The sequence below is a fragment of the Microcaecilia unicolor genome, chromosome 1 (genome assembly GCF_901765095.1).
Source record: "Microcaecilia unicolor chromosome 1, aMicUni1.1, whole genome shotgun sequence".
In the NCBI taxonomy this organism is placed as follows: Eukaryota; Metazoa; Chordata; class Amphibia; order Gymnophiona; family Siphonopidae; genus Microcaecilia; species Microcaecilia unicolor.
In genome coordinates, this window is record NC_044031.1 from 373,647,551 (window position 1) to 373,673,309 (window position 25,759).

Genomic DNA, 25,759 nt, shown 5'->3' on the forward strand with positions numbered 1-25,759 from the left:
GTCAATTGTCTTGCCAACATTCTTTCCCCGACCTCATGCCCATCCTGGCGACAGCATCTTGCACTGCAAGCGAGCATTGGCCTATTACTTGTAGCGAACAAGGACCCATAGACAGTCTGCCCAACATTTTGTTTCTTTTGATCCCAACAGAATGGGGGTCACCATCGGGAAACTCACAATCTCTAATTGGCTTGCAGATTGCATTTCTTTCACTTATGCCCAGGCTGGGCTGACACTGGAGGGTCATGTCAAGGCTCACAATGTCAGAGCCATGGCTGCATTGGTAGCCCATTTGCGGTAAGCCTCCACTGAAGAAATTTGCAAGGCTATGACGTGGTCTTCAGTCCACACATTCACACCTCATTACTACCTTTAGTAGGATATCCAATGTGACAGTTGGTTCAGGCAGACAGTGTTGCAGAATCTGTTTAGGGTCTAGAATCCAACTCCACCACCCCCCCAGGCCCATTTTATTCTGTTCCAGGCTGCACTCTCACTCAGTTTGTATACAGTTTCAGGTTAATCTGACTTATGTCCTTGCCGTTGCGAGGCCCAGTTGATCAATGTTTGATGTTTCCAGTGACCCTGGATCTAGAGATACTCCAGCTGTGAGAATTAATGGCCTGCTTGTCCTCGGAGAAAGTGAAGATACTTACTTGTAGCAGGTATTCCCCGAGGACAGCAGGCCTTTTATTCTCACAAACCCTTCCACCTCCCCTAGGAGTTGTCTCCTATTTTTTCTTTTTTGTGCTGTAGTACTTATCTATGTCTCATGCTCCACAAAGCTCTGTAAAGCTTATTATAAGCTCTGAACTGGGAAACACGGCGCCGCGTTTACCCAGTTGTAAGAATATAAGGCCTGCTGTTCTATTAGAATACCTGCTACAGGTACGTATCTTCGCTATATTGCAGACCATGAGGTAGCTGGGTTAGTTCCAGCACAATGTAACACTACAGAAATGAGCCAGTTTGGTGCTGGTAGATTTGGGGTGGGATGGTGGGGGGTTAGATCAGTTGTTCAATAGGGTGTATATTCAGATAATAGCTTCATTGGGTTTGGTAGCTATTTTTGAGTGTTGTAGAGTTTTGGGATATGATACAGTGCCTAATTTATGCGGAAGGATTTACACCTGGTTTCAGTTGGTGTGAATCCTGAAGCTACGTGCTATTCTGTAAATGGTGCCTAACTTGGAGCTCAGTATATAGAATAATGCTCAGCATGTACTTTTTCAGCGCCTGAATTTGGGCCCCATTTACTGAATCTAGTCTACCATGGTCAAATAATGAGTACTGTTTAATAAAAGTGTGCACTATTAATGACACTGCTCTGAAATGGAAACAAAAAAACAGAAAACTAAAGTCATGAAAATTTTCTGGCTGCCTATCCTTATCTGTCATAAGAAAATGAAGAGAAAACAATTTTTCACAATCTACTAGTCGTCTTTAGCCTCGGGCATATATTTATTTGTGTTTTCCCTGTATTTAATTAAATATATTTTTTACAATCTCAAACAACTAAGGAATTTCCTTAGTGCTAGATTTTTCACTAATGCTACTGTGGGGATCATTGTAATTCTCTGAGCTATCAACTAGGTGTAGGTGCTTTGAGACAACTTAGGAAGAACTGCCACTAATGTATATTTGATTTTCTGATCTGATTATTTAAGAACACCCCTTTTCCTGATGGAATTTCCCACCTTCTAGTGGACTTATACTAAATTGTGTTTTTCCTATTTTTCTGTTAATTTGTTCTGTTTGTTTTCTATAATAATCATTGTTTCTGTGTTTCTCAAAATGTATTAAATAGAATATACACTTAAAATTCAACAAAAATAATATTCCAGGTGAAGTCTCACCAACAACCAGTACAGAGACATTCCACCTCCTTTTTCTATGGATTATGCCTCTCCCCTTACTTTGTCAGCACTGCATATAATGGTGGTATATGCATGTACAATAAACAGAGAATGCATCTTCTTAACTCAGCTAAAGTACCTAAGTTGTGAAAGCCCACACTTACTTTTTGCCATTCCAAAGGCAACCTTGAGCCAGGTCAGTCTATCTATCTGGGTAAATACCTTGGAAAACTGTCCTCTCAGTAGCTTAAAGAAAAGTTTTTTTTGGCAAAGGTTTTTTTTTTAATTTTTTTTTTTTTTTAAAGAAGGGCATCTGTAGTGTGAAGTCTGAAGTCACATTTGTGTCTCGGTACTTGCCTTTCTCCAGCGGGCTGGAATCCTTGCATCATACATACAGTCGAGAGCATCCCGCAGGTTCTCACTCATGATGATAGTCCCATCAATAGCAAGCTTCAGGTCAGTCAGTGTGTTTCGCACCAGGCTAATCACCCTCTGCATCCAGTCAATCTCCTGACGCAAGAAGATGTTCATGGGCTGGAAGGGGCCCATCTTCTGCAGCCTTTCCCTTACCTGGCATACAGAGATAAAAAAATGAATAAATCTGCAAAATTCAAACTATGATATAGCATTTCAAAGCCTGAGTTTAATTCATGACAAGAAGTAAAACAATAACAAAATTAGTATACTAATGCTTCTATGAATATTGCAGTATGGCTACATTTTTATACCAACAGATATAAATCCCAAAGTGTAGGAAGTGCATTTTGGTGCCTTTGTACTAAAGTGTGGTAAAGATTTAGTAACTGCCAAAATTACCTGCATCCTCCCATATAGTTAATGCAGAGACAATATCCTGAACGTGCATTAACTGCACTGCACATAAGATGCAGTTTGCTACTGTACATCTATGAGGTATTTAAAGGGCATTAAATACACCACATTATGGTGGGGAGTCCAAGATGGCACCCTGAGGGAGGACAGCTCTGCCAAAGTTCCTTATTTACCTTAGTAATGCCAAAAAAGATGCCATGTAAGTACCTGCCCAAACCCAAACCCCTTCTCTGATGGATGTCTTTGATATGTGAAATCCACCAAGCGGGGACCACTCACTGAAGAGGCTTGCTGGAGGACCAGTGGTATTGGCTCCCCTTGAGTGCAGATATCGCTGACTCTATAAGGAGCGAAACCCTCTGGTTAACTGGCAACTGTGCTAGGGAAAGAAGCTGGGCAGAGTGTGATGCAGAATTATTACATCAATTCCTTCTCTTCTTTTAGAAGGAAATATGAAGCTGCAGTGGAGTGTGCTTTGGATGGAAGAGGTGCTCCATACATAAAAACCAGAGGGATTGCAAGTTCCAACATTGGTGGTGTAAAACTAGAGACTACCCTGAGACCTTCTGCAGCTGGGTCAGGAGCTCCTGCTTTTGCCTTTAATCTGGTAAGACCCTCTGTCTTTATTTAAGAGGAAATTTGGAATTTTCTTGCAGCTCTGGACAAAATTTGGCACAGCAAATGGCTCAAACTGGAGACAGACTTTCCTTACTTTAAGATAAATCAGAGAGATCACAAACCAGTGGCATTCCTGTTCTGTGGAATAGGCTTCCTATTGTATGACAATAGAAAAAGAATTATTTGTGTTGGAAGCAAGCTTTCAATTAGGAAGATTATTTGAAGTCAGATGGGGGTTAATCAGTAATGGACTGTATTAGCGGGTGTGGGTATTTTAGTTTTTGTTTGTGATTGTGATTTTATGTTGCTATAATTGCTCTAAGTCTACCAGTAGAGGTGATTATTTCTATTTATTAATCTACCCTCAGATTCTGTATAGGTCACTTTTGGGTGCAGACCATAAATCCATGCAATTGGCTAAATTGGTGATAATTGGCTTTAACAAACGCTAATTGGCATTAGTTACTGGTACATGTGCTTCTTAACCTGAGCACCCAATTCATCCTGCGTTCAACTCCAAAAGGAGTGTGGCCAAGGGAGGGGGCATGGGCAGGTCAAGGGCATTCCCAGGATTTTGGCGCAGAGTTATAGAATACTTCTATTTCTGCGTCTAACCAAGAGTAGTTAGATGCAAGCATTTACACAAGCCTTTGGCAGGTATAAATGCCCGCACCTACAGTTAGGCACAAAATACTGACTTAAGCTAGTATTTTATAAAGAGTTCTGCACAGAACTGCCTATATACGATTCACGCTTAGTGTGTATCTTTTTGGCGCCTATCTTTGGGCACTATTTACAGAATCTAGCCCCTATTGACCACATAAAATGAAACGGCATTTCAGTATATGTAAATAGCACTATCCACTTATTATTTTTTCAGACTTGATTTGGAAAATTGAGCTTGCATTTTTGAGCACATATCTTTCTCCAATTTTTCGGCCTGCAGTTTATGGAACAATTAGATGTATCACAAGGTGCCATTCAGCATCTGCTAGAAGAGCAGCAAGTTAATCAGACTGTCCTAAATTGCACCTTGTGCCTTAGTCAACAAAGATTATGTCTGTTGGCAGGGCATAGGATATGTTGATTTTTGTTTTGGTATTTCTCTTATTTTTAATATTTATTTTTATTATGTACAGTGTGATTTATATTGTGATCTGCTTTGATAAACATTGTTTTTAAAGGCAGAATATCAAACATAATAAATCAAATCAAACCTTTCTGAATAATGCCTCTTGAGTCAGAGATGCTATAGACTATGCTAAGATATAACAAACAAATTATGTATGGCAGGGAAATATGAGGAAGGGGAAAGCTGGCAACATTTATTTTGATTTCAGTAAGGAGCGTGGTATCCTAAAGACTATGTTCTATGTTCTTGATTGTATTTTCACACTGTTTTAACTACTGACTGATCTCTTTGGTTTCATGTCTGCATATACAAAGTACCAACATTATAGTAGCAGGTCATGTAACCAGTTCGAGAATTTCCAAAAAAATCCTTTTTCTTCCTTTTACTCTACTATTGGGTTTCCTAAATTTGTTCTGGCAACCTCACAGCCTGTGACGTTTTCAGGATGCCCACAATGAATCTGCAAGAGAGAGATCTGCATACAATGAGTCTCCAGGGTATGAAAATTTAACCCATGTATATTCAGTGTGGACATGCTGAAAATTCAACAGGTTGTGGAGCCTCCAGGTTTGTGAAGTCCTGCTGTATTTCATACCTACAGTTGTGGTTGCATGTATAGCCAGATACTGGGGAGGTAAATTGATGAAATGGCGAGGAGGGGGTGGGGGGAGTGGCAAAATCATCCTGTAGTTGAGAATAATAGCACATAAATTTTCGGTCTTCAACAAAGCAGTATTCAAGGCTTAAACAGTCCTCAACTGAACAGAAAGCACAGGAGGAAGAAACTAAAGTTGTATTTCATTCCTAAGGGCTTTCCAAAGGGTCAATATTCAGCCCACGGTGGTTAGCCGATTTTAAGCTGCTGATGGCCACAGGCAGATGTAACCCCAAATATTCAATGCCGGACCATATCTGGACACGGCACTGAATATCCAGGATCAGGCGGTGACCTGGAAGATACGCAGGTGCCGGCTTGTATTCAGTGCCAGCACCTGCAAAGCTGTGCGGGTAAAGATAAGACTTCTTTTTGTGCTGGCTGGTGATTATGGCTAGTGCCTGCATAACGACTGTTCCACCCTATGCCCCCAGACTACTCCAGCACTGCAGAATAGTAAAACAGATTTTATTCTGCTTATCCTAAATATAAGCAGTGGATTTTCCCAAGTCCATCTTAAGAATGGTTTATGGACTTTTCTTTTACGAAATTAACCAAACCTTTTTAAAACCCTGCTAACCTAACTGATTTTACCACATTCTCTGGCAATGAATTCCAGAGTTTAATTAAACGTTGAATAAAGAAATATTTTCCCCGGTATGTTTTAAATTTACTACTTAGTAGCCTCATTGCATGCCCCCTAGTCCTAGTACTTAGTGATTCACGTCTACCTGTTCTACTTCACTCAGTATTTTATAAACCTCCATCATATATCCCCATAGCCATCACTTCTCCAGGCTGAAAAGTCCTAGCCTTTCCTCATAGGGAAGTCATCCCATCCTTTTTATCATTTTCTTCGCCCTTCTCTGTTCCTTTTCTAATTCCGCTATAGCTGTTTTGAGATGTGGTTACCAGAATTGCACATAGTATTTGAAGTGCAGTCACACCATGGAGCGATACAAAGGCATTATGAATTTCTCAGTTTTGTTTTCCGTTCCTTTCCTAATAATACCTAACATTCTATTTGCTTTCTTAGATGCTGCTGCACACTGAGCAGAGGGTTTCAATGTATCATCAACAATGACACCTAGATCCTTTTCCTGGATGGCGACTCCTAATATAGAATTGTGCATCACATAGCTATAGTTTGGGTTCCTCTTTCCCACATGCATTACTTTGCACCTATCATAGAAATAGCAATAGAGTTACATTTCTATATTTTTGTCATTAATTATTTACACAGATCCTCCAGTGCATACTACCACCATAAACTGAAAAGCTACCTACGAATCCAGAGCTGGCCTTTCTATTAAGCATACTAGGTGTCTGCCTAGGGTGGCAAACATCAGGGGATGGCAGCATGGCATATGTCATGGCCATTAAGACAGTGGCAGAGCAGCAGCGCATTTGAGAATCCATGCATGTGCTCAAGGCCTGCCATGTCCTGCATCCCTGCCAAGAACATTTGGAAGGGGCCAGGAGGCAGTATAAAAACATAAGAATAGCTATACTGGGTCAGACCAATAGTCCATCTAGCTCAGTACCCTATTTCCAACAGTGGCCAGGCCAGGTCACAAATACCTGGCAGAAACCCAAATCAAGGCAACATTACATGTTACCAATCCCAGGGCAAGCAGTAACTTCCCCATGTCTGTCTCAATAGCAGCCTATGGACTTTTCCTCCAGGAACTTGTCCAAACCCTTTTTTAAACCCAGATACACTAACCGCTGTTACCACATCCTCCGGCAAAGAGTTCCAGAGCTTAACTATTCATTGACAGGGGGATGATCAGAAGCAAACGCCGGTGCTAGAGGCTGCTAGCGCCATACTAGCACCAGCGTTTGCTAACGCTCCATCATCAGAGCCCTCGAATGCGTGAAACAACACGCTTGAGGGCTCTGAATGCAACTAGCATGCAAATGCATACTAAACAGGGCTTAACATATTCATCCCCAATGATCAGCGACCAGCGCGCCAAAGATTGGGTCACTGACCGAGGCAAACCCTAAGCCAGCTCCGAGCTGGCGTTAGGGTTTGCGGATCATTGGGGAGGAATGGTGAGCTGTGTCCAGAATGCATTTGCATGTTGGCAGGCCCCCATTCCCCCCAGCAACAAACCTGCCAGCGACAGGGGGCTGGAGGTTTGGTGGACCTCTGGTCCCCCCCGACGATTCCCCCCACCCAGGTTCAGGGAGGGCTGGAGATCCGGTGGGTCTCCAGCCCCCCCCTAACTCCCCCAGTAAAAGGTCCCTAGTGGCCTAGTGGGCGACCAACCAACCCCCCACCCCAGCGACAGGAGGGCTGGAGGTCCACTGGACCTCCGGTCCCCCCCCAGGTTCAGGGAGGGCTGGAGATCCGGTGGGTCTCCAGCCCCCCTAACTACCCCAGCAAAAGGTCCCTGGTGGCCTAGTGGGTGACCAACCAACCCCCCCCCCCCAGCAACAGGGGGGCTCCAGTCCCACCAGATGATCCCTCCCCCAGGTTCCGGGAGGGCTGGAGATCCGGTGGGTCTCCAGCCCACCTAGCAAAAGGTCTCTGGTGGCCTAGTGGGCGACCAACCAACCCCCCCCCCCAGCAACAGGGGGGCTAGAGGTCTGCTGGACCTCTGGTCCCCCCTGATGATCCCCCCCCTAGATTCATGGAGGGCTGAAGATCCGGTGGGTCTCCAGCCCCCCCTAGTCCCCCAGCAAGGGGTCCCTGGTAGTCCAGTCCCCCCACCCCCCTACCTTGTGTGTTGGAGGAGGGAGGGTAGCCTGCCTCCCTCCTCTTCCTTCAACGCCGCAAAATGGCGGCACCCAGCCCTGCCCAGTGTATTCTGGGATGCGCTGGGCGGGGCTATACACCATATAAAAACTCCCTGTCAAACAAGTGTGGGAGGACTGTGCTGAGCGCATGCTCAGGCACAATTCTCCCGCACTTCTACCCCATGATCAGAGATAATTGTGTGCTTAAATTTGCATGCAATTATCTCTGATCATAGGTCTAATAACGCCCCGCGCTGTTCCAGCGCTATTTTTGGAACGCTGTTTGGAACAGCGCAGGGTTTTGATCATCTGTCTGTGAGTGAAAAAATATTTCCTCCTATTTGTTTTAAAAGTATTTCAATGTAACTTCCTTGAGTGCCTCTAGTCTTTGTACTTTTGGAACAAGTAAAAACACAATTTATTTTAACTCATTCTATACCACTCAGCCTTAAGCAATGGCGTACCAAGGGCAGGGCGGTGGGGGTGGTCCGCCCCAGGTGTCAGCAGGTGGGGGGGGGGGGGGGAGGGGTGGGGTGCTCCACTGGCGCCGCAGTCCCCACCTGCCTACCAGCTCAGTCGACAGATGACCCTCTTCTCCTGCCACCCGGCACCCAGTCTTAAAAAAAAGAAACCTGTGAAGCGTCTGCTCTGCTGTAAAGGAAGCAAATTCCCTCGTCGCATCGGCCCTTCCCTCACTGTGTCCCGCCCTCTGATGTAACTTCCTATTTCCGTGACGGCGGGACACAGTGAGGGAAGGGCTGACGTGACAATTTGCTTCTTTTACAGCAGAGCAGATGCGAGGCGCTTCACAGGTTTTTTTTTTTTATTAAGGCTGGGTGCCAGGTGGCAGGAGAAGAGGGTTGTCTGTCGACGGTAGGCAGGTGGAGACTGAGTTGGGGAGAAGGGGGGAGGCTCAGATGGGAGAAGGGGACTGGGTCTGAGGGGGGGCTCAGATGGGAGAAAGGGACTGGGTCTTGGGGGGCTCAGATGGGAGAAAGGGACTGGGACTGGGTGGGGGGCTCAGATGGGAGAAGGGGACTGGGTCTGGGGGGGGCTCAGTTGGGAGGAGACTGGGTCGGGTAGGGGCTCATATGGGAGAAGGGGACTGGGTCTGGAGGAGCTCAGATGGGAGAAGGGGACTGGGTTTGGGAGAGGGGGTTCAGATAGGAGGGGCCTGGAGCTGGAACTGGGTTCTGAGAAGGAGTCAGGAGGGAGAATGGGGCCATGCCTGGGGCAGGTGGGAGAATGGGTCTGGGGCTGAAAGGGGATGTAGATGAAGGGGACTGGAACTGGGGGCTGAAAAGGGGGGTAGGTGGGATAAGGGGGCTAGTACTGGAAATGGGGGCTGAAAAGGGGCAGGGGCTGAAAAGGGGACAGGGAGAAGTGGCTGGGGCTGAAGCTCGGGACTGGTGGGAGAAAAGGGCTGGGGCTGAAATTGGGGACTTGTGGGATAGTGGGGTTGAAAAGGGGGGCAGGTGGAAGATGTGGGCTGGGGCTGGAACTAGGGGCAGGTGGGATAATGGGGTTGGAACTGGGGGCCAAAAAGAGGGGGCAGAGAGAGAGAGAGAGGGGACAGATCCTGGATGGAAGGGGGAGCGAGAGGGAGGGCAGACCCTGGATGGAAGGGGGAGCAAGAGGGAGGGCAGACCCTGGATGGATGGGAGGGTGAGGGCAAATGGTGGATTGAAGGGGCAGAGAGAAAGGGCAGACTGTGGATGGAAGGGATAGAAAGGGCAGACAGTGGATGGAAGGGGGAGAGAGAGAGGGCAGACGGGCAGATGGTGGATGGAAGGGGCAGAGATAGAGGGCAGATCTGGATGGGAGAGAGAGAGCAGACAGTGGATGGAAGGGGCAGGGAGAGAGGGCAGCCATTGGATGGAGGGGATGGCAGAGAGAGAGAGAGAGAGAGAGAGAGAGAGAGAGAGAGAGCGAAGACAGATGCTGGATGGAATGAAGACAGTGAAAAGAAGATGAGGAAAGCAGAAACCAGAGACAACAAACTGTAAATAAAACATATATATATTTTTTTGCTTTAGGATAAAGTAGTATTGTAGATGTGTTAATAAATGTTTATAAATAGAAGATGTAAATAAGGTAATCTTTTTATTGGACTAATTTTAATACATTTTGACTAACTCTTGGAGAACAAAACCCCCTTGCTCAGGTCAGGATAGGATACTGTAACAGCACTATACTGTATTGACCTGAGGAAGGAGGTTTTGGCCTTTGAAAGCTAAATGTATTAGTCCAATAAAATGGTATTATTTTATTTTCTACTAGTAAAAAAGGCCCGTTTCTTAACGCAATGAAACGAGCGCTAGCAATGTAATGAGTTCCTGCTATTAATGTTTCCACGGTTGTATTCTGAATATAATTGTTGTTTACATGTGTAAGATTTCTTTATATACAATATTTTTTGTGTAAACTGGGTTACCATGAGGTGTATTTTCAAAGCACTTAGACTTACAAAGTTCCATAGTAACCTATGGAACTTTTTAAGTCTAAGTGCTTTGAAAATGAGCCTCCATGTGGTAAAAGTTTTCCTTGTTCAGGCCCTTCAAACAGTTTAACAATCACATCAGAAGAGCTCCTTACTCGTGAGAATGCAACATACAGTTGTCCATGTGAGAGTCTGAGAGTCAGTGGCGTACCAAGGGGGGGGCGGTGGGGGCGGTCCGCCCCGGGTGTCAGTGGGTGGGGGGGGGGGGGGGTGCTCCGTTGGCACTGCAGGCAGCCCGCGTCTCCTGCCTCCATCCTGCTGTGCCTTAAAAAAAAATCTGAAAAGCAGCATGGCAGGCATGCTTCGTGTCTGCCCTGCCTGTTTGTAAAAGAAAGCGCCGGCAAACCTCCTCGTCGACGTCATGACGTCGCGTTGGGTTTTCCCTCACTGGGTCCCGCCCTCGCGGAGGCGGGACCCAGTGAGGGAAGACCCGATGCAACGTCGCGACATCGACGAGGAGATTTGCCGCTTTCTTTTACAAGCAGGCAGGGCAGACACGAAGCATGCCTGCCATGCTGCTTTTCAGATTTTTCTTTAAGGCACAGCAGGATGGAGGCAGGAGACGAGGGCTGTCGTCTCTCCACGAAGGTGGCAGGTGGGTCGAGTTGGGGGGGCTTAGATGGGAGAGGAGGACTGGGGAGGGGGTTTTCAAATGAGAGAAGGGAACTGAGGAGGGGGGCCTCAGATTGGAGAAGGGGACTGGGGTGGGGAGGGGGATCTCAGATGGGAAAAGGGGGGTGGGGGGGTCTCAGATGGGAGAAGAGGGGAGAAGGGGGGTGGGGGTCTCAGATGGGAGAAGGGGACTGGGGTGAGGAGGGGGTCTCAGATGGGAGAAGAGGGGAGAAGGGGACTGGGGTGGGGTGGGGGATCTCAGATGGGAGAAGGGGACGGGTGGGGAGAAGGGGGGGTGGGGAAGGGGCCATGCGAGAAAATGGGAGCCATGCCTGGGGCTGGTGGGAAAATGGGTCTGGGGCTGAAAAGGAGGGTAGGTGGGATAAGGGGGCTAGTACTGGAACTGGGGGCTGAAAGGGGGCAGGGGCAGAAACTGGGGGGACTGGGGGCTGAAAAGGGGACAGGGAGAAGTGGCTGGGGCTGAAGCTCAGGCCTGGTGAGAGAAAAGGGCTAGGGCTGAAACTGCGGACTGGTGGGATAGTGGGACTGAAAAGGGGGGGCAAGTGGGAGATGTGGGCTGGGGCTAGAACTAGGGGCAGGTGGGATAAGAGGGCTGGAACTGGTGGCTGAAAAAAGGGGCAGAGAGAGAGGGGACAGATTATGGATGGATTGATGGATGGATGGATGGGGGGGGGGGGAGAGGGAGGGCAGACCCTGGATGGATGGGGGGAGAGGGGAGGACAGACCCTGGATGGATGGAAGGGGGTGAGGGAAGGCAGACCCTGGATGGATGGGGGGGGGGGAGAGGGAGGGCAGACAGTGAATGGAAGGGGGAGAGAGAGAGGGCAGACAGTGAATGGAAAGGGCAGGGAGAGAGGGCAGACATTGGATGGCAGGGACAGCAGAGAGGGCAGACACTGGATGGCAGAGAAAGAACGAAGACGGATGCTGGATGGAAGGAAGACAGTGAAAAGAAGAGGAGGAAAGCAGAAACCAGAGACAACAAACTGTAAATAAAATATATATATATATATATTTTTTTTTTTTGCTTTAGGATAAAGTAGTATTGTAGCTGTGTTAATAAATGTTTATAATAGAACATGTAAATAAGGTAATCTTTTTATTGGACTAATTTTAATAAATTTTGACTAATTTGCGGAGAACAAAACCCCCTTCCTCAGGTCAGGTTAGGACACTGTAACACACTATACTGTATTGACCTGAGGAAGAAGGTTTTGGCCTCTGACAGCTAAATGTATTAGTCCAATAAAATGGTATTTTATTTTCTGTATTTGTTTTATTTCTATTTGTTAATTTGTAAAGTGGTGATTGGTATTTGTTAGTTTTTTTTCAAATTTACATCTGCTATCTTTATATTTTGCACAGTACTAGGGGACATTTTCTGTTTCTGTGGCGTTGCATTGTATGCAGAGTCTGGCATCTTGGGGGTTCAGTTTAATTTTTGTCTAAATAGAAAGTTTATGATTACTTATTCTATAGTGGATTAGGGTGTATCTGTGTTTGTGAAAAAGACATGGCTTTCAGTTGGCATTGACTGTGCAGGATCGACGATCTGTACTATTCTGTCTGGTTTCGTTTTACAATAGGTGAATTTATGTTCTAGTGCTCACTGTAGTGTTTAAGATGCTTTCCTTTTCCTTGTGTGACTCATAGAAATGACTGCTTATGGTATGGTAGAATTGCTCTATAGGTCCTGAGTGTTTTATATTCTCGGTATGCCTAGTACTGGATTTTGGAGGGGGGTGTTAAAAAATGACCGGCCCCGGGTGTCAACTACCCTAGGTACGCCACTGCTGAGAGTGACAGTGTGTTTGACAGACAGTGTAAGAGAGAGATACACAGAGTGATTGAGTGTGTGTGTGTGTGTGTGATGTCTGTCTGTATGTGTGTGAGTGACAAAGTGATTAAATGTTTGTCTTCCCTTCCGTTCTGTGCACTTGCCTCCACTGATGTTCATACCTCCCTGTATATGATTGTTTGTTAGAGATTCAATCCACTCCACTTCCCTCCTCCAAGTTCCGTTCTGTCTGATTGGTTCTTCGTTCCTGTGACGTCGCGTTTGTTTGCTTGGCAACTATGCAGCATTCCGTTTCCTCGATGTGAGGGCGGGGACAGTGAGAACCAATGAAACGCTGAACTACAGACTTACGAACCCTACACTGCCACAGTGCCACAGAGTCAGCTTCAGAATGTTGGAGGTGCTTTTTATTATATAGGATATTTGTTTTATTTCTATTTGTTAATTTGTAAAGTGGTGATTGGTATTTGTTAGTTTTTTCAACTTTACAACTGCTGTCTTTATATTTTGCACAGTACTAGGGGACATTTTCTGTTTCTGTGGTGTTGCATTGTATGCAGAGCCTGGCATCTTGTGGGTTCAGTTTAATTTTTGTCTAAATAGAAAGTTTATGATTACTTATTCTATAGTGGATTAGGGTGTATCTGTGTTTGTGAAAAAGACATGGCTTTCAGTTGGCATTGACTGTGCAGGATCGACAATCTGTACTATTCTGTCTGGCAGGGCCAATCTTAGCAAGTGCGGGGCCCTATGCAGACCAATTTGGTGGGGCCCCATCCTAGCCCCACCCCACCATAGCCCCACCCACTGTAGCCCCGCCCCTATCATAGCCCCACCCCTATCATAGCCCCACCCCCACCCTAGCTCCACCCCATTGATAACATTATTCCATTTTTAGAACATTTTTTTATTTATGAAATTTCAAATAAAGACAAATGAAGCTAAACTTGTACAAAAAACTGATTGAAATAATAAGCACAATGCTATCATGAAACCTCCCCTCCTCAGAAATTATTCAGTTCAAGTCCACTACAATTAGTAGTTCCAATTCTCATAACAAAGGAGAATAAAGGAAAAATATTAAGAAAAGATTCAGTACTTTCAAATTCCCCTATTACTCTGTAACCCATTTATGCAATAAAATAAAAATGAAATGAAAAGATATACAATAAAATAAAGTGATATGTAAAATATAATGTACAATATAAAAACATATAGACCACCAAGGTATTAAAATTGTTTTAAAATATATACCACAACTCTCTGACTCAAGAAGACTCTGACTCTGTCTGTCATCCATAATTGTCTGACAAACACAGAAAAAAAAAATAAGTAAAAATAAAATAGTCACAATTAATACCTTATACACTAATATACCAGCCATACGGAAAATGCAGATTATCAACAATATGAAGCTAGCAAGGGATCATAATATCACAATTCTCATGTAGAGCCACAAAACACCCTTTTAGAGATAGTGTGTCATGATTTAGGCTCTACACCCTTTCCGATGTTTGCTGCCACCTTAGTAAGGCCAAAACACAATCTCTCCACTGCAAAACACTATACACAAATGTGTGCAAAAACACACTCATAACCTTAACAAACCATAAACAGCACTAATTCCAAGGACAGGACGAGCTACAACCTTATGCGTGGCGTGGAAAGGCAACTGTAATTACACTGGGCTCTAAAACACCAGTTCACAACCTAGTGAAAAAAAAAAAGGGCTGCAAACTATACGCTAGCAGAATACTGCACCTTCCTTGATCACACCTGATGAATGCAAAATATTGAACTGGAAAGTTACCTCAAGAAGTCAGACTCAGCATGCAGCAATACTACAAAAATTAAAACTTACATGAAAAATATCACAGATGCACATTTCCAAAACTGACATATTCCAATTAATAAATCCTGAATAAAATAGTTTTTTCTACATTTGTTGTCTGGTGACTTTGTTTTTCTGATCATGCTGGCTCAGTATCCGATTGTGCTGCTATCTGTCCTCTTAACTCCGTTTCCAGGGCTTCCTTTCCATTTATTTCTTTACTTTCCGCCTTTTTTCTTCATTTCTTGCCCTACATTCGTAAGTAAAAGCTGGGTCCTCCGCAGACTTGACTGTCCAGTGGATCCAGCTTCTGCCTATTTTCTATATCCATGTGCACTTTTTCTCCTCTCTTCCTTTTCCCTCACCTCATCTCCTTCCTCACTCTTCCCTCGCCTCCATCCATGTCCAGCATTTCTTCTCTCTCCTCCATCCACCCATGTCCAGTGAGCCTCCTGTCCCCCCTGCCATCCATCTATGTCCAGCAACCCCCCCTGTCCCCTCTGTCCTCCCCTGCCATCCACCTATGTCCAGAGACACCCTCCCCTCCATCCACCCATGTCCAGCAACCCTCCTGTCCTCCCTGCCCTTCCCTGCCATCCACCTATGTCCAGACACCCCATCCCCTGCCATCCACCCATGTCCAGCAACCCTCTTGTGCCCCTGCCCTCCACCTATGTCCAGAAACCCCCTCCCCTGCCATCCACCCATGTCCAACGACCCTCCTGTGCCCCCTGCCCTCCACCTATGTCCAGAAACCCCCCTCCCCTGCCTTCCACCCATGTCCAGCAGCCCTCCTGTCCCCCCTGCCATCCATGTCCAGCAACCCCCCCGTCCCCTGTGCCCTCTCCTGCCATCCACCTATGTCCAGAAACCCCCTCCCCTGCCATCCACCCATGTCCAGTGCCCCTCCTGTCCTTCCTGCCCTCCCCTGCCATCCACCTATGTCCAGAAACCCCCTCCCCTGCCATCCGCCCATGTCCAGCGACCCTCCAGTGCTCCCTGCCCTCCACTTATGTCCAGAACCCCCCCTCCCTTGCCATCCACCCATGTCCAGCGACCCTCCTGTCCCCCCTGCCCTCCCCTGCCATCCACCTATGTCCAGAAACCCCCTCCCCTGCCATCTACCCATGTCCAGCGACCCTCCTGTCCTCCCTGACCTCCCCTGCCATCCACCTATGTTCAGAAACCCCCCTCCCCTGCCATCCACCCATGTCCAGCGACCCTCCTCCCTGACCTCCCCTGCCATCCACCTATGTCCAGAAACCCCCTCCCCTCCATCCACCCATGTCCAGTCACCCTCCTGTCCTCCCTGCCCGCCCCTGCCATCTACCTATGTCCAGAAGCCCCCCCGTCCCCCCTGCCCTCCACCCATGTCCAGCGACGCGAGTCTCCTCGTTCCCCTGCTGCTCCCCCTCCCTCCACCCACGTGAGACCCCTCCCATCTGAGCCCCCCCCAACCCGCCAAACGACCCTCTTCTGCCACCTGACCCACCCGCACCTCACCTGACCCAGCATTTAAAAAAAACCTCCAAGCGTTGGTGCCTCGCGTCTGAGAGAAGAAAACTCGCTTCGTCGTTGGCCGGCCTTCTCTCATGTCCTGCCCTTGCGGAAGTTACATCAGAAGGCGAGACATGAGGGAAGGCTGGCCAACGACGAAGCGAGTTTTCTTCTCTCAGACGCGAGGCACCAACGCTTGGAGGTTTTTTTTTTAAATGCTGGGTCAGCCCCTGTCGCCACTTCTTTTTGCATTATATTTAGACCCATTGGTTAGAGATATTATAGAGATGCCAGCCATAAGAGGAGTGGTGATTGGGAAACAGGAATTCAAATTAGCTGCTTTCGCAGATGATTTGTTAGTTATGCTCACAAATCCAGCGGAGTCCTTGCAAGCACTACTGGAGGTGTTTAAAGAGTTTGGAACCTATTCTGGGTTTAAACTAAACTTGGAGAAATCAGAAGCATTGGTTAGTAATATACAGAATGCAACGTCCTGGCCGGGAACGTTCCCATTGAGAAGAGCAACCAATTCGTTTCGATATTTGGGTATAGAGCTGACGCCAGAAGTGGTAGAACTATATTCACTTAACATTAAGATGCTGTTGACTCAGACTTGACAACAATTGGAGAGTTGGAGACAGCTGCAACTGCCGCTGATGGATAGAATATGCCTAATTCGTATGGTGATCCTACCTAGGTGGTTGTATGTCATGCAGACCATACCTATATGTATATTGGGGAAAGACCTGAAAATATTCACTAAGCTGGTAATGAAATTTTGCTAGGCCAATAAGAAAGCTAAGATGAAACAACAGTTCTTGATGGGCAATTGGCAGCAGGGAGGGCTAGGATTACCAGACTTGAAGTTATACAATATGGCCTGCTTAATGCGGCATGTGAGGGATTGGATATTTGGAACAACATATTACACACCATTAGAACTAGAACAGGAATATTTTGAACCGCTGCGATTGAAATCCCTAATACAATTAGAAACGACGCAGGTTCCCGAGATACACAGGGACAATTTACTGTTAAAACCGCTGAGGAGAGCGTGGCAATTCTTAGGGAGCAGATTGAAGATGGGGAGAGGGGTAACAGAACTACTAACAATCAGAGGGAACCCAACCTTTAAAGCAGGTATAGAATACCTAGTCTTTCAGCGATGGGAAGACAGAAGTTTGGAATGTCTGGAAGATGTAATAGGCGATAACGGAAAGATAAAACCTTTAGATCAGCTGTTGGATACAGATAAAATTCAATGGGGTGATACATTTGCACACTGTCAGCTAAAACATTTTATTCAGTCAATAGAACAAGGCCGAATGGAACAGAAACAGGGGTTGAAACGAAAAAATTTCTTCCTAGAGATTTCTGAAGAAGTGCCATCAATTTCAGGGATACATAAAGCGCTGTGGTCATATGAGAAACCCAAAAACTTTAAAAAGCTGAAAGAGCGCTGGGAGAAGGACTTAGGAGTCAAGTTATTGTTATGGGATGTTGAGAGGCAACTGAAGGGGATACCAAAATTGGTCAGCGGAGCTCAATATAGGGAATGTGCATTCCGTTTTATACATAGAGCATACATGTCACCTGCACAATTAGCAAAATTCGGGGGATTGCAGACGCCCTTGTGTGCGAGATGTGGGAGAACAGACAACACATTTTATCATAGTTTTTGGAGTTGTTGGAAGATTAGAAGGTTTTGGGGGAAAATAACTCACTATCTATCACAACTATTAGGTCGAAAGGTAGCAGGTACACCAGTGCAGATGTTGTTAAATTTACCAGGATCATTTAAAGGTCAAATACCAGAGCACAATTTATTTTTCCGCAAAGTTGCCTTGCTGGCAAAGAAATGTATCTTGCAAAACTGGACAAATGATATAAGGCCAGATTATTGGCACTGGCGGAATCTTGTCCACCAGTTAATGACGTGGGAAGCCAAAGAAGCTAAACGTTCACTAAAAAGAAAGAAAACATTTATGAAAATGTGGGGTGCTTATGTAGATTCTTTGTCTCATAGGGGAAGAAGTTTGGTCCTCAACACACTAAGATGATAACAAAGCATAAGTATCAACAAAAATGGGGGGAGGGGGAGGACTGGGGAGGGGGGGGGGGAAGAAAAACTCTTGGAGACAGTAATAACAGATTGTTGTATAGTTTTTGCCTGGTAGATGTGCTATCAATGATTGTAAGAATGTTCATGTTATGTCTTCAATAAAAATGTTGAAACATAAATGCTGGGTCAGGTGAGGTGTGGGCGGGTCGGGTGGCAGAAGAGGGTCATTTGGTGGGTCGGGGAGGAGGGGGGGCTCAGATGGGAGGGGTCTCAGGTGGCTGGAGGGAGGGGGAGCAGCAGGGGAACGAGGAGACTCGCGTCGCGGGACATGAGTGGAGGGCAGGCGAGCGTGGTCGGAGAGGCGAGACAGAGTCGAGGCGCGCCGCGCCACGCCCCCTTAGGCGCGGGGCTCTATGCGGCCGCCTCGATCGCCTCTGCTTAAGACCGGCCCTGCTGTCTGGTTTCGTTTTACAATAGGTGAATTGATATTCTAGTGCTCACTGTGGTGTTTAAGATGCTTTCCTTTTCCTTGTGTGACTTGTAGAAATGACTGCTCATGGTATGCTAGAATTGCTTTATAGGTACCAAGTGTTTTGTATTCTCGGTATGCCTAGTACTGGATTTTGGAGGGGGTGTTAAAAAATGACCGGCCCCGGGCGTCAAATACCCTAGGTACGCCACTGGCCTTAAGCACACATGGGTGCTTAAAAGTCTCACAATGTGATTACCTTCATTTTAATACAAGTTGAGTGAGATGGAGGACAGAGATAGGATGGCAGTTGTGGCTTGGGGTAGGGAAAAGGAGATGCTGGATTTATTTTGTACCTGGGGCAATGGAGGGTTACGTGACTTGCCCAGAGTCACAAGAAGCTGCAGTGGGAATCAAACCCAATTCCTCAGAATCAAAGTCTGCTGCACTAACCACAAGGCTAAAAGGTCAAACAGGGTATAGCAAAGGATCTTGAAATCTGAGGCAATTAATTGAAACTTTCTAGACAGCGTGAAACCAGTTATTAAGACAGTTTTCAAAGGCATTTGCCTAGAACAGAAACAGACTGAATGTATTTGATGATATGCATGCTATGCTGTCGAAAATTGAACCACAGTTTTGAGCATTGGTCTAGGCGGGTAAACAGCAGCAATGTTCTCACTAATGTCGACAAAACTATTTTTATAATTCATTTGCACACTTCTTCTCCAGGTTGCACAATCATGTCTTTGTGACAAAGCCTGTGACCTAATAACTGGAATTACTGAATTGTTGCAAATGCTTATGAATGAAATGTTTCCTAGTATGTATCATTTGAAATAGAGAGCTGCACGGGGTTAGCGGGAATCTTGTGGGGATCCTCTCCAGGTCCATGGGACTCCTTCGGGGATCCCCTCCAGCTCCACAGGGATGGATGCAGGTCCTGCGGGGTTCCTGTGGACATGTTGGGCCAGACCAGCCTAGCCATCCTTTCCTTGTGTTTCTAAGCTAGCTTATCAGTTACTAGTGGAACCATGCCCATTTCCTCAACAATGAAACAGGCCCTAGGAAGGCTGTCATGTAAGCTTTTTTTTCTCTCTCCCCTGCCCATAGGAGCCCCGTATAAGAGGCTTGGGGAGGCCCAAATGCAGCATGGGGCTCTGCATGTCGCTGCCTGGCAGATTGCCGGTTCCTGCCGGAAAGAAGCTGGAACTTCCCTTCCATACTTCCCTGCCGCCAAACCCGCTGCCTCTCCGATTCAGTGGTGATCGGCAAACAAACACTGTGCACGGAGCCATAGAGCTCTGCATGGCAGCGCTGACAGCTCTTCCGGTCCCACCCTCTATGATGCAACGGTTGCATCATAGAGGGTGAGACCGTAAGAGCTGTCAGCGTTGCCATGCGGAGCTCTATGGCTTCGTGCACACTGTTTGTTTGCCGATCGCCACTGAATTGGAGAGGCAGCGGGTTTGGCGGCAGGGAAGAGGATCGTCGATGGCTGATCGAGACGGAAATAGGAAAGAGCTGCTGAAGATGCCCGGGAACACGAGGTGTGCCGACAGCGGAGCTCCAGGTGGGTAGGTGGGTGGGTGGGTGGGCGGGCGGGGGAGGGTGAGAAGGAGCCGGGACACGGTGCAGGGATTTGGGCAGAGGAGGTTGCTGGGGCAGGGCTCCGGGTAGAAGCTGGTCAGATGCTGCCAGGGGCAGGGCCCGGCAGGGCAGCATGGAAGAGAACTTCCAGCTTTTTTTTCTTTTTGTGGCTAGGCCAGGGGGAAGGAAAAAGAGAGAGAAGATAATGCTGGAGGCAGGAAATGGGAGGAAACAGAGAGGATGGGGGAGGGAAAAGGCAGAGGCACAATGTTGGATACTAGGGGGGGGGAGAGAAGCAAGGCTAGATGTTGGATATTTGGGGGGGGGCAGAGAAGCAAGGCTAGATGTTGGATATTTGGGGGAGCAGAGAAACAAGGCCCCTGACCCCACCCCCTTTAGCTTCCCCAAACAGTTGGGCCACCGACCGCCTATGCCCCTGCCCTCCCCTCCTTGTCCAGTGATTCTCCTCTTCCTTGCCCTCCCCTCCGTGTCCCGCAATTCTCTCCTCTACTGTCCTCCCATCCCATCCACATCCATCAATTCTCCTCTGCCCTGCCCTCCCCTCCCTCCCTCCCTCCCCTCCATGTCCCGCGATTCTCTCCTCCCTTCCATTTGTACCTGAATGTTCTCTGCCTGGCTGGCGCTGGCTTCCGTTCTGTTCGTACCATCCCTTCTGACGTCAGCTCGCCTACAGCGTTCCCTTCCCTCTCACTGTTCCGCCCTCTGACGTCATTACTTCTTGATGCGAGGGCGGGACAGTGAGGGGGAATGGAACGCTGGAGGCTGGCTGATGTCAGGAGATGTTATGAACCCAGGCAGCCAGACATGGAACGTTGGAGGTGCAAATTATTATATTATTTTATTTGTTACATTTGTATCCCACATTTTCCCACCTATTTGCAGGCTCAATGTGGCTTACATAGTACCGGAGAAGCGATCGCCAACTCCGGTATGAACAAATGCAAAGTGATGTTGTGGTAGGATAAGGTTCATGTGGAACAGACACATTATGGAATCGTACAGCGGAAGAGTTATATTATGTCCATTACGTGCTTTTGGTTTCGTTGTGTTGCAGAGTCCAGGCATTTAAGGTGGATCGGTAGGGTATGCCTTTTTGAACAGGTTAGTTTTTAGTGATTTCCGGAAGTTTATGTGGTCATACATTGTTTTCACGGCTTTTGGTAATGCGTTCCACAGTTGTGTACTTATGTAGGAAAAACTGGATGCATAGCTTGATTTGTATTTTAGTCCTTTGCAGTTTGGGTAGTGGAGATTTAGATATGTTCGTGATGATCTGAATGTGTTTCTGATTGGTAGGTCTATGAGGTCTGTCATGTATCCTGGGGCTTCGCCGTAGATGATTTTATGAACCAGGGTGTAGATTTTGAAAGCAATACGTTCTTTGATTGGGAGCCAGTGTAGTTTTTCACGGAGAGGTTTTGCGCTTTTAAATCACGTTTTTCCAAATATAAGCCTGGCTGCTGTGTTTTGGGTGGTCTGAAGTTTCTGTATGATTTGTTCTTTGCATCCCACATAAATTCCGTTGCAGTAGTCTACATGGCTTAGTACCATTGATTGTATCAGGTTGCGAAATGTTTCCCTTGGGAAGAATGGTTTCACGCGTTTGAGTTTCCACATTGAGTCGAACATTTTCTTTGTTGTGGATTTCACTTGGCTCTCTAGTGTGAGGTTACGGTCTAATGTAACGCCGAGGATTTTCAGGCTGTCTGAAATAGGGAGGGTGTAATTTGGGGTGTTTATATTTGTGGGGTTGATCGCATTGTATTGGGATAAGAGGATGAGACAGTGTGTTTTTTTTCTGAAATGTATTTGCCCATGAGTCCATGACGTTCAAGCTGAGTTTGATTTCGTTGGCGATTTCTGACAGATCATGTTTGTAAGGGATGTATATTATGACATTGTCTGCATAGATGAAAGGGTTTAGGCCTTGGTTGGATAAGGACTTGGCTAGTGGGGTCATCATTAAGTTGAAGAGGATTGGTGATAGTGGTGATCCTTGGGATACTCTGCAATCTGCTTTCCATGGTGATGATATGTTTGAATTTAATTTCACTTGATATGTTCTAGTGGTTAGGAAACCCTTGATCCAACTAAGTATATTTCCACCAATCCTGAAGTAGTCTAGTAGATTTAGTAGTATATTATGGTTTACCATGTCGAATACACTAGACATATATAGGATAATAGTACTAAAACAAATTAACGGATATAGTTGATAACATTGAAATCCCCATAAGCACTGAGGGGAAGTTATCAACATGGGCTACTTTGGGTTATTTTAGTACAGGAGACAGGATAGGCTGGAGGAGATTACCTTGGGGACAGTCAGGGATGGGTGAAATTTCTGTCTCTGTGCAACTCTCTAATTTGAAAATGGTCATTTTATTCAACAACATTATGTACAATTTATGGAGCATTAGTACTGCTAGCAGGTAACAGTGACATATGTAGCTTTCAGTAATTACTAATAGACACATGGTTTAGGAAGGGGATACAAGGGTTTAATTGATCAGTTAAAGGGGTGCAAGAATCAAAGAAGATTATGAACCTCTGAGATAAAGCATTGGACTCTTTGAGGCAGATGCAGCAACCAAACGTAAAAAAATCTAAATCGTTAAAGTCCCTAACGATTTTAAAATAACGAAAAATGCACCAAAAAAAAAAGTCACACATGCTGAGATCGGTATTGAAACGTACAATGTACCAAAGAATCACAATACACATCGTTAATCGGCCCCCAAATCATGCGCAGAGCAGCCAAGCGTTATGTTAGCTGCTCTGCGCATGCCACAAACAGTCAAAACACAGTCAAATCACAAGCACATGGCTCCCAAATCAAATCAAAACAAAAATAAAAAAAAAGGGTCGGGAGGGGGCAAGGGCGCTCATCAGGAGCGTCCTGTACGGACGGCCTTGCCCCCCCCCCGCTGCTCGCCACTTTCCGCCGCTCCCCCCACCCCGAAAAAGCAAAATGCTAGCTGCCCCGGTCCCCCTCCCTTCCTCACTACTCTGTCACCTCAGCTCCGCCTCCCGACATCCTCCGTCCTGTGCCCCGCCCCCTTTTGGGGTCGTCGCCGCCATTCCCCTCCTCCATCGGGCCCCCCTCCCTCTTACCGGGCCCGTGCAGCGCCTCTCTCCTCTGTCCGAAGGCGCTGCACGGGCAAGAAGAAAGCTGAATCAGCTGATGCCTGCCTTCGCGATGGCGCGTCTTTCTCCTGCTGGGCCCGCCCCTTTCTGACGTCGGTAACCTACGTAGGGGCGGGTTTTCACACTAATTGCTCATCTCCATTCCGTTTTTGTTAGCTGCTACTGTCGTCGGAAAATAGGCTTAAGTGCATGGAAAGGATAGGAAATTCTTCCCTGAGGGCTCATTTAACGATGAAAAACGTTTAGTGCATCTACCTCTTTGTTGCAAGATAGTTCAGCATGTTTTTGTTAATTAAACCCAATGCTCTCGAGGCTCCTTAAGAACATAGGCAAGGGTTGTAAATCATTTGTGAACACCTTTCCGCAGAAGAGTGTTTTCCCACAAATACTAAAGACATCCATTATTTGTCCTGTAATAAATAAATTGAATGTTGATCCTTTATTTCAGGATTACTGACCAAGTTCATGCCTCTTTTATTTTTTAAGGGAATCTCATTGAGAAAGCAGTGGCAGTTCAGTTAAGTGAGCAGATGGAATAAAATGACTCTCTTGATCCTTCTCAGTCAGTTTTCTAAATTGTTTAGCACTAAAATGCATTAGTAGCTTTGATTGAAGGATACAGTTCTTTAGTGTTCCAGATGGAAAAAAAGAGTTACCTTCAATACTGTGGATCATTCAATCTTGCTTTCTAGATTGCAAGCAATTGGATCAAGGGATATGACTTGAATTAATTCAGGTCTGTTGTGAAGGGGTATTATTCAGTGGGTGCAGGTGGAAATAACAAGAAAGACTGGAAGAATTGTATGATTGTATTTACAGAATTAAGAATAGGATGTATGAACAAATTAAAAGGATTAATCTTCAAAAACCAGAAGTGATTTGGATCGCTAAACCTAGTTTGAAGGCTGGCTCCAATGGTTATACTGGATGATAATCCTTTCCACTTAAACTGGAAGTGAAAATTGAGTGTGACAATTGATCCTGCTCTTTCAATGTTGCCCCAGTTCTACTTAAAGGTAAAAGCAACCTTTTTTCAGCTTTAGGACATTAAGACTTTGATTTCGTACATATTTAGCAACAATTATGCAAGCTCTAGGGTTTATATGACTTGATTTTTTAAATTCTTTATTGGTGGTACTTCCTAAGGTTCATTTCCTGAGATCAATTTCCAGTGTTTATAATGCATACAGAATATAGGTGCTTGTTTATTATTAGGTTTGAGGCTGTGATCATATCACACCTGCATCACTAGATCTTGATTGGTTAGCTAGGTGTGAGTTTAAAATATTATATTTAGTTATGAGTTTGAAACCTGGGTTTTTATCAAAGAGAATACAGTAGTATGAACACTCAAGGTCTTTAAGGTCTTCCCAAAGTCAGCTTTAAGCTACTCCCACTTTGTCACATGTTTCTTTGGTAGAAACTTGGAAAAGATCTTTCAATAGCGTGAGTTGTCAACTTTAGAACTCACATTTGGATGTTTTGGTTTATCAAAGATTATTTAGGGGCTCATTTTTGAAATGGAATAATGTCCAAAAAATGACAGGACAGATAAAATGTATTTCTTGAAGAAAAACATCTAAAGCATATAATCAAACCAACACCAAAATAACGTACAAGTAGCCTTCGAAAAGAAGACGTTCCCAGAGGGGGCATTTCGTGAGTGTGACATGGGCGGTGTTACATGATCGTACTGATAACAGATAGCAAAAAGACTTCCTGGGGGCAGAAAGAAAAATGCCCGGGATTAGACCTATTTTAAGTGTCTAGGTTAAGACTAAACCTGTATTTAGACACATTTTTGATTTTGCTGAGTTGGAGACTGGAAAGGTGGAAGTGGTTGTTTTTGAGAAATAGTGGAAAGTTGCTGAGTGCTTTGTTACCTTTGTGTTTGCCCCAGTCTGAACCTTTTGACTCTTACATTTCCTGATTTGCCTTCTCTCTTTCACCTCCTCAAGTCCTTGCCCACACCTGCTAGCCCCCCTAGCCACACCCATTCCTTCCTCTGTATCTCACCCCTTCCTCCTCCAAACCCTCACTGCCCCCAAACTCCCACACCTCCCATTCTACATCCCTACCTGCTAGTCTCCTGTCTCTTATTGCTCCTGTTTGTCCAGTTCCAGTTTTTCATTGTGCTCTGAGCTGCTGTTTGTGTGAGGGCTATGTGCTGTTCCTGGGAGAGTGAGACACAGTGTACACTTGAACACAGACAAGGCAAGAAGCGAGTGCTACCCTCTGGTGGGGCTGGATTTGGGGGCACTTGGCACAGCTGAGGCTGGTTAGCAGTTCTCCCCTTGGGACTACGAGGATATCGGTGCCCGCTGAGGGAGTGAAGCGCTGCTTCTGGTTGCTGTACAGAGTGCAGGCTGGCAGC

General features: G+C 46.1%; 1 protein-coding gene across 1 annotated transcript in view; it reads right to left on the reverse strand.

Moving 5' to 3' along the window:
• DNAH5 (dynein axonemal heavy chain 5) overlaps positions 1-25,759 on the reverse strand; it is a 925,453-nt gene that overhangs the window by 50,649 nt on the left and 849,045 nt on the right. Inside the window, 1 exon segment of the mRNA XM_030220396.1 lies at positions 2,214-2,426. Coding sequence (XP_030076256.1) covers positions 2,214-2,426 — 213 coding nt within the window.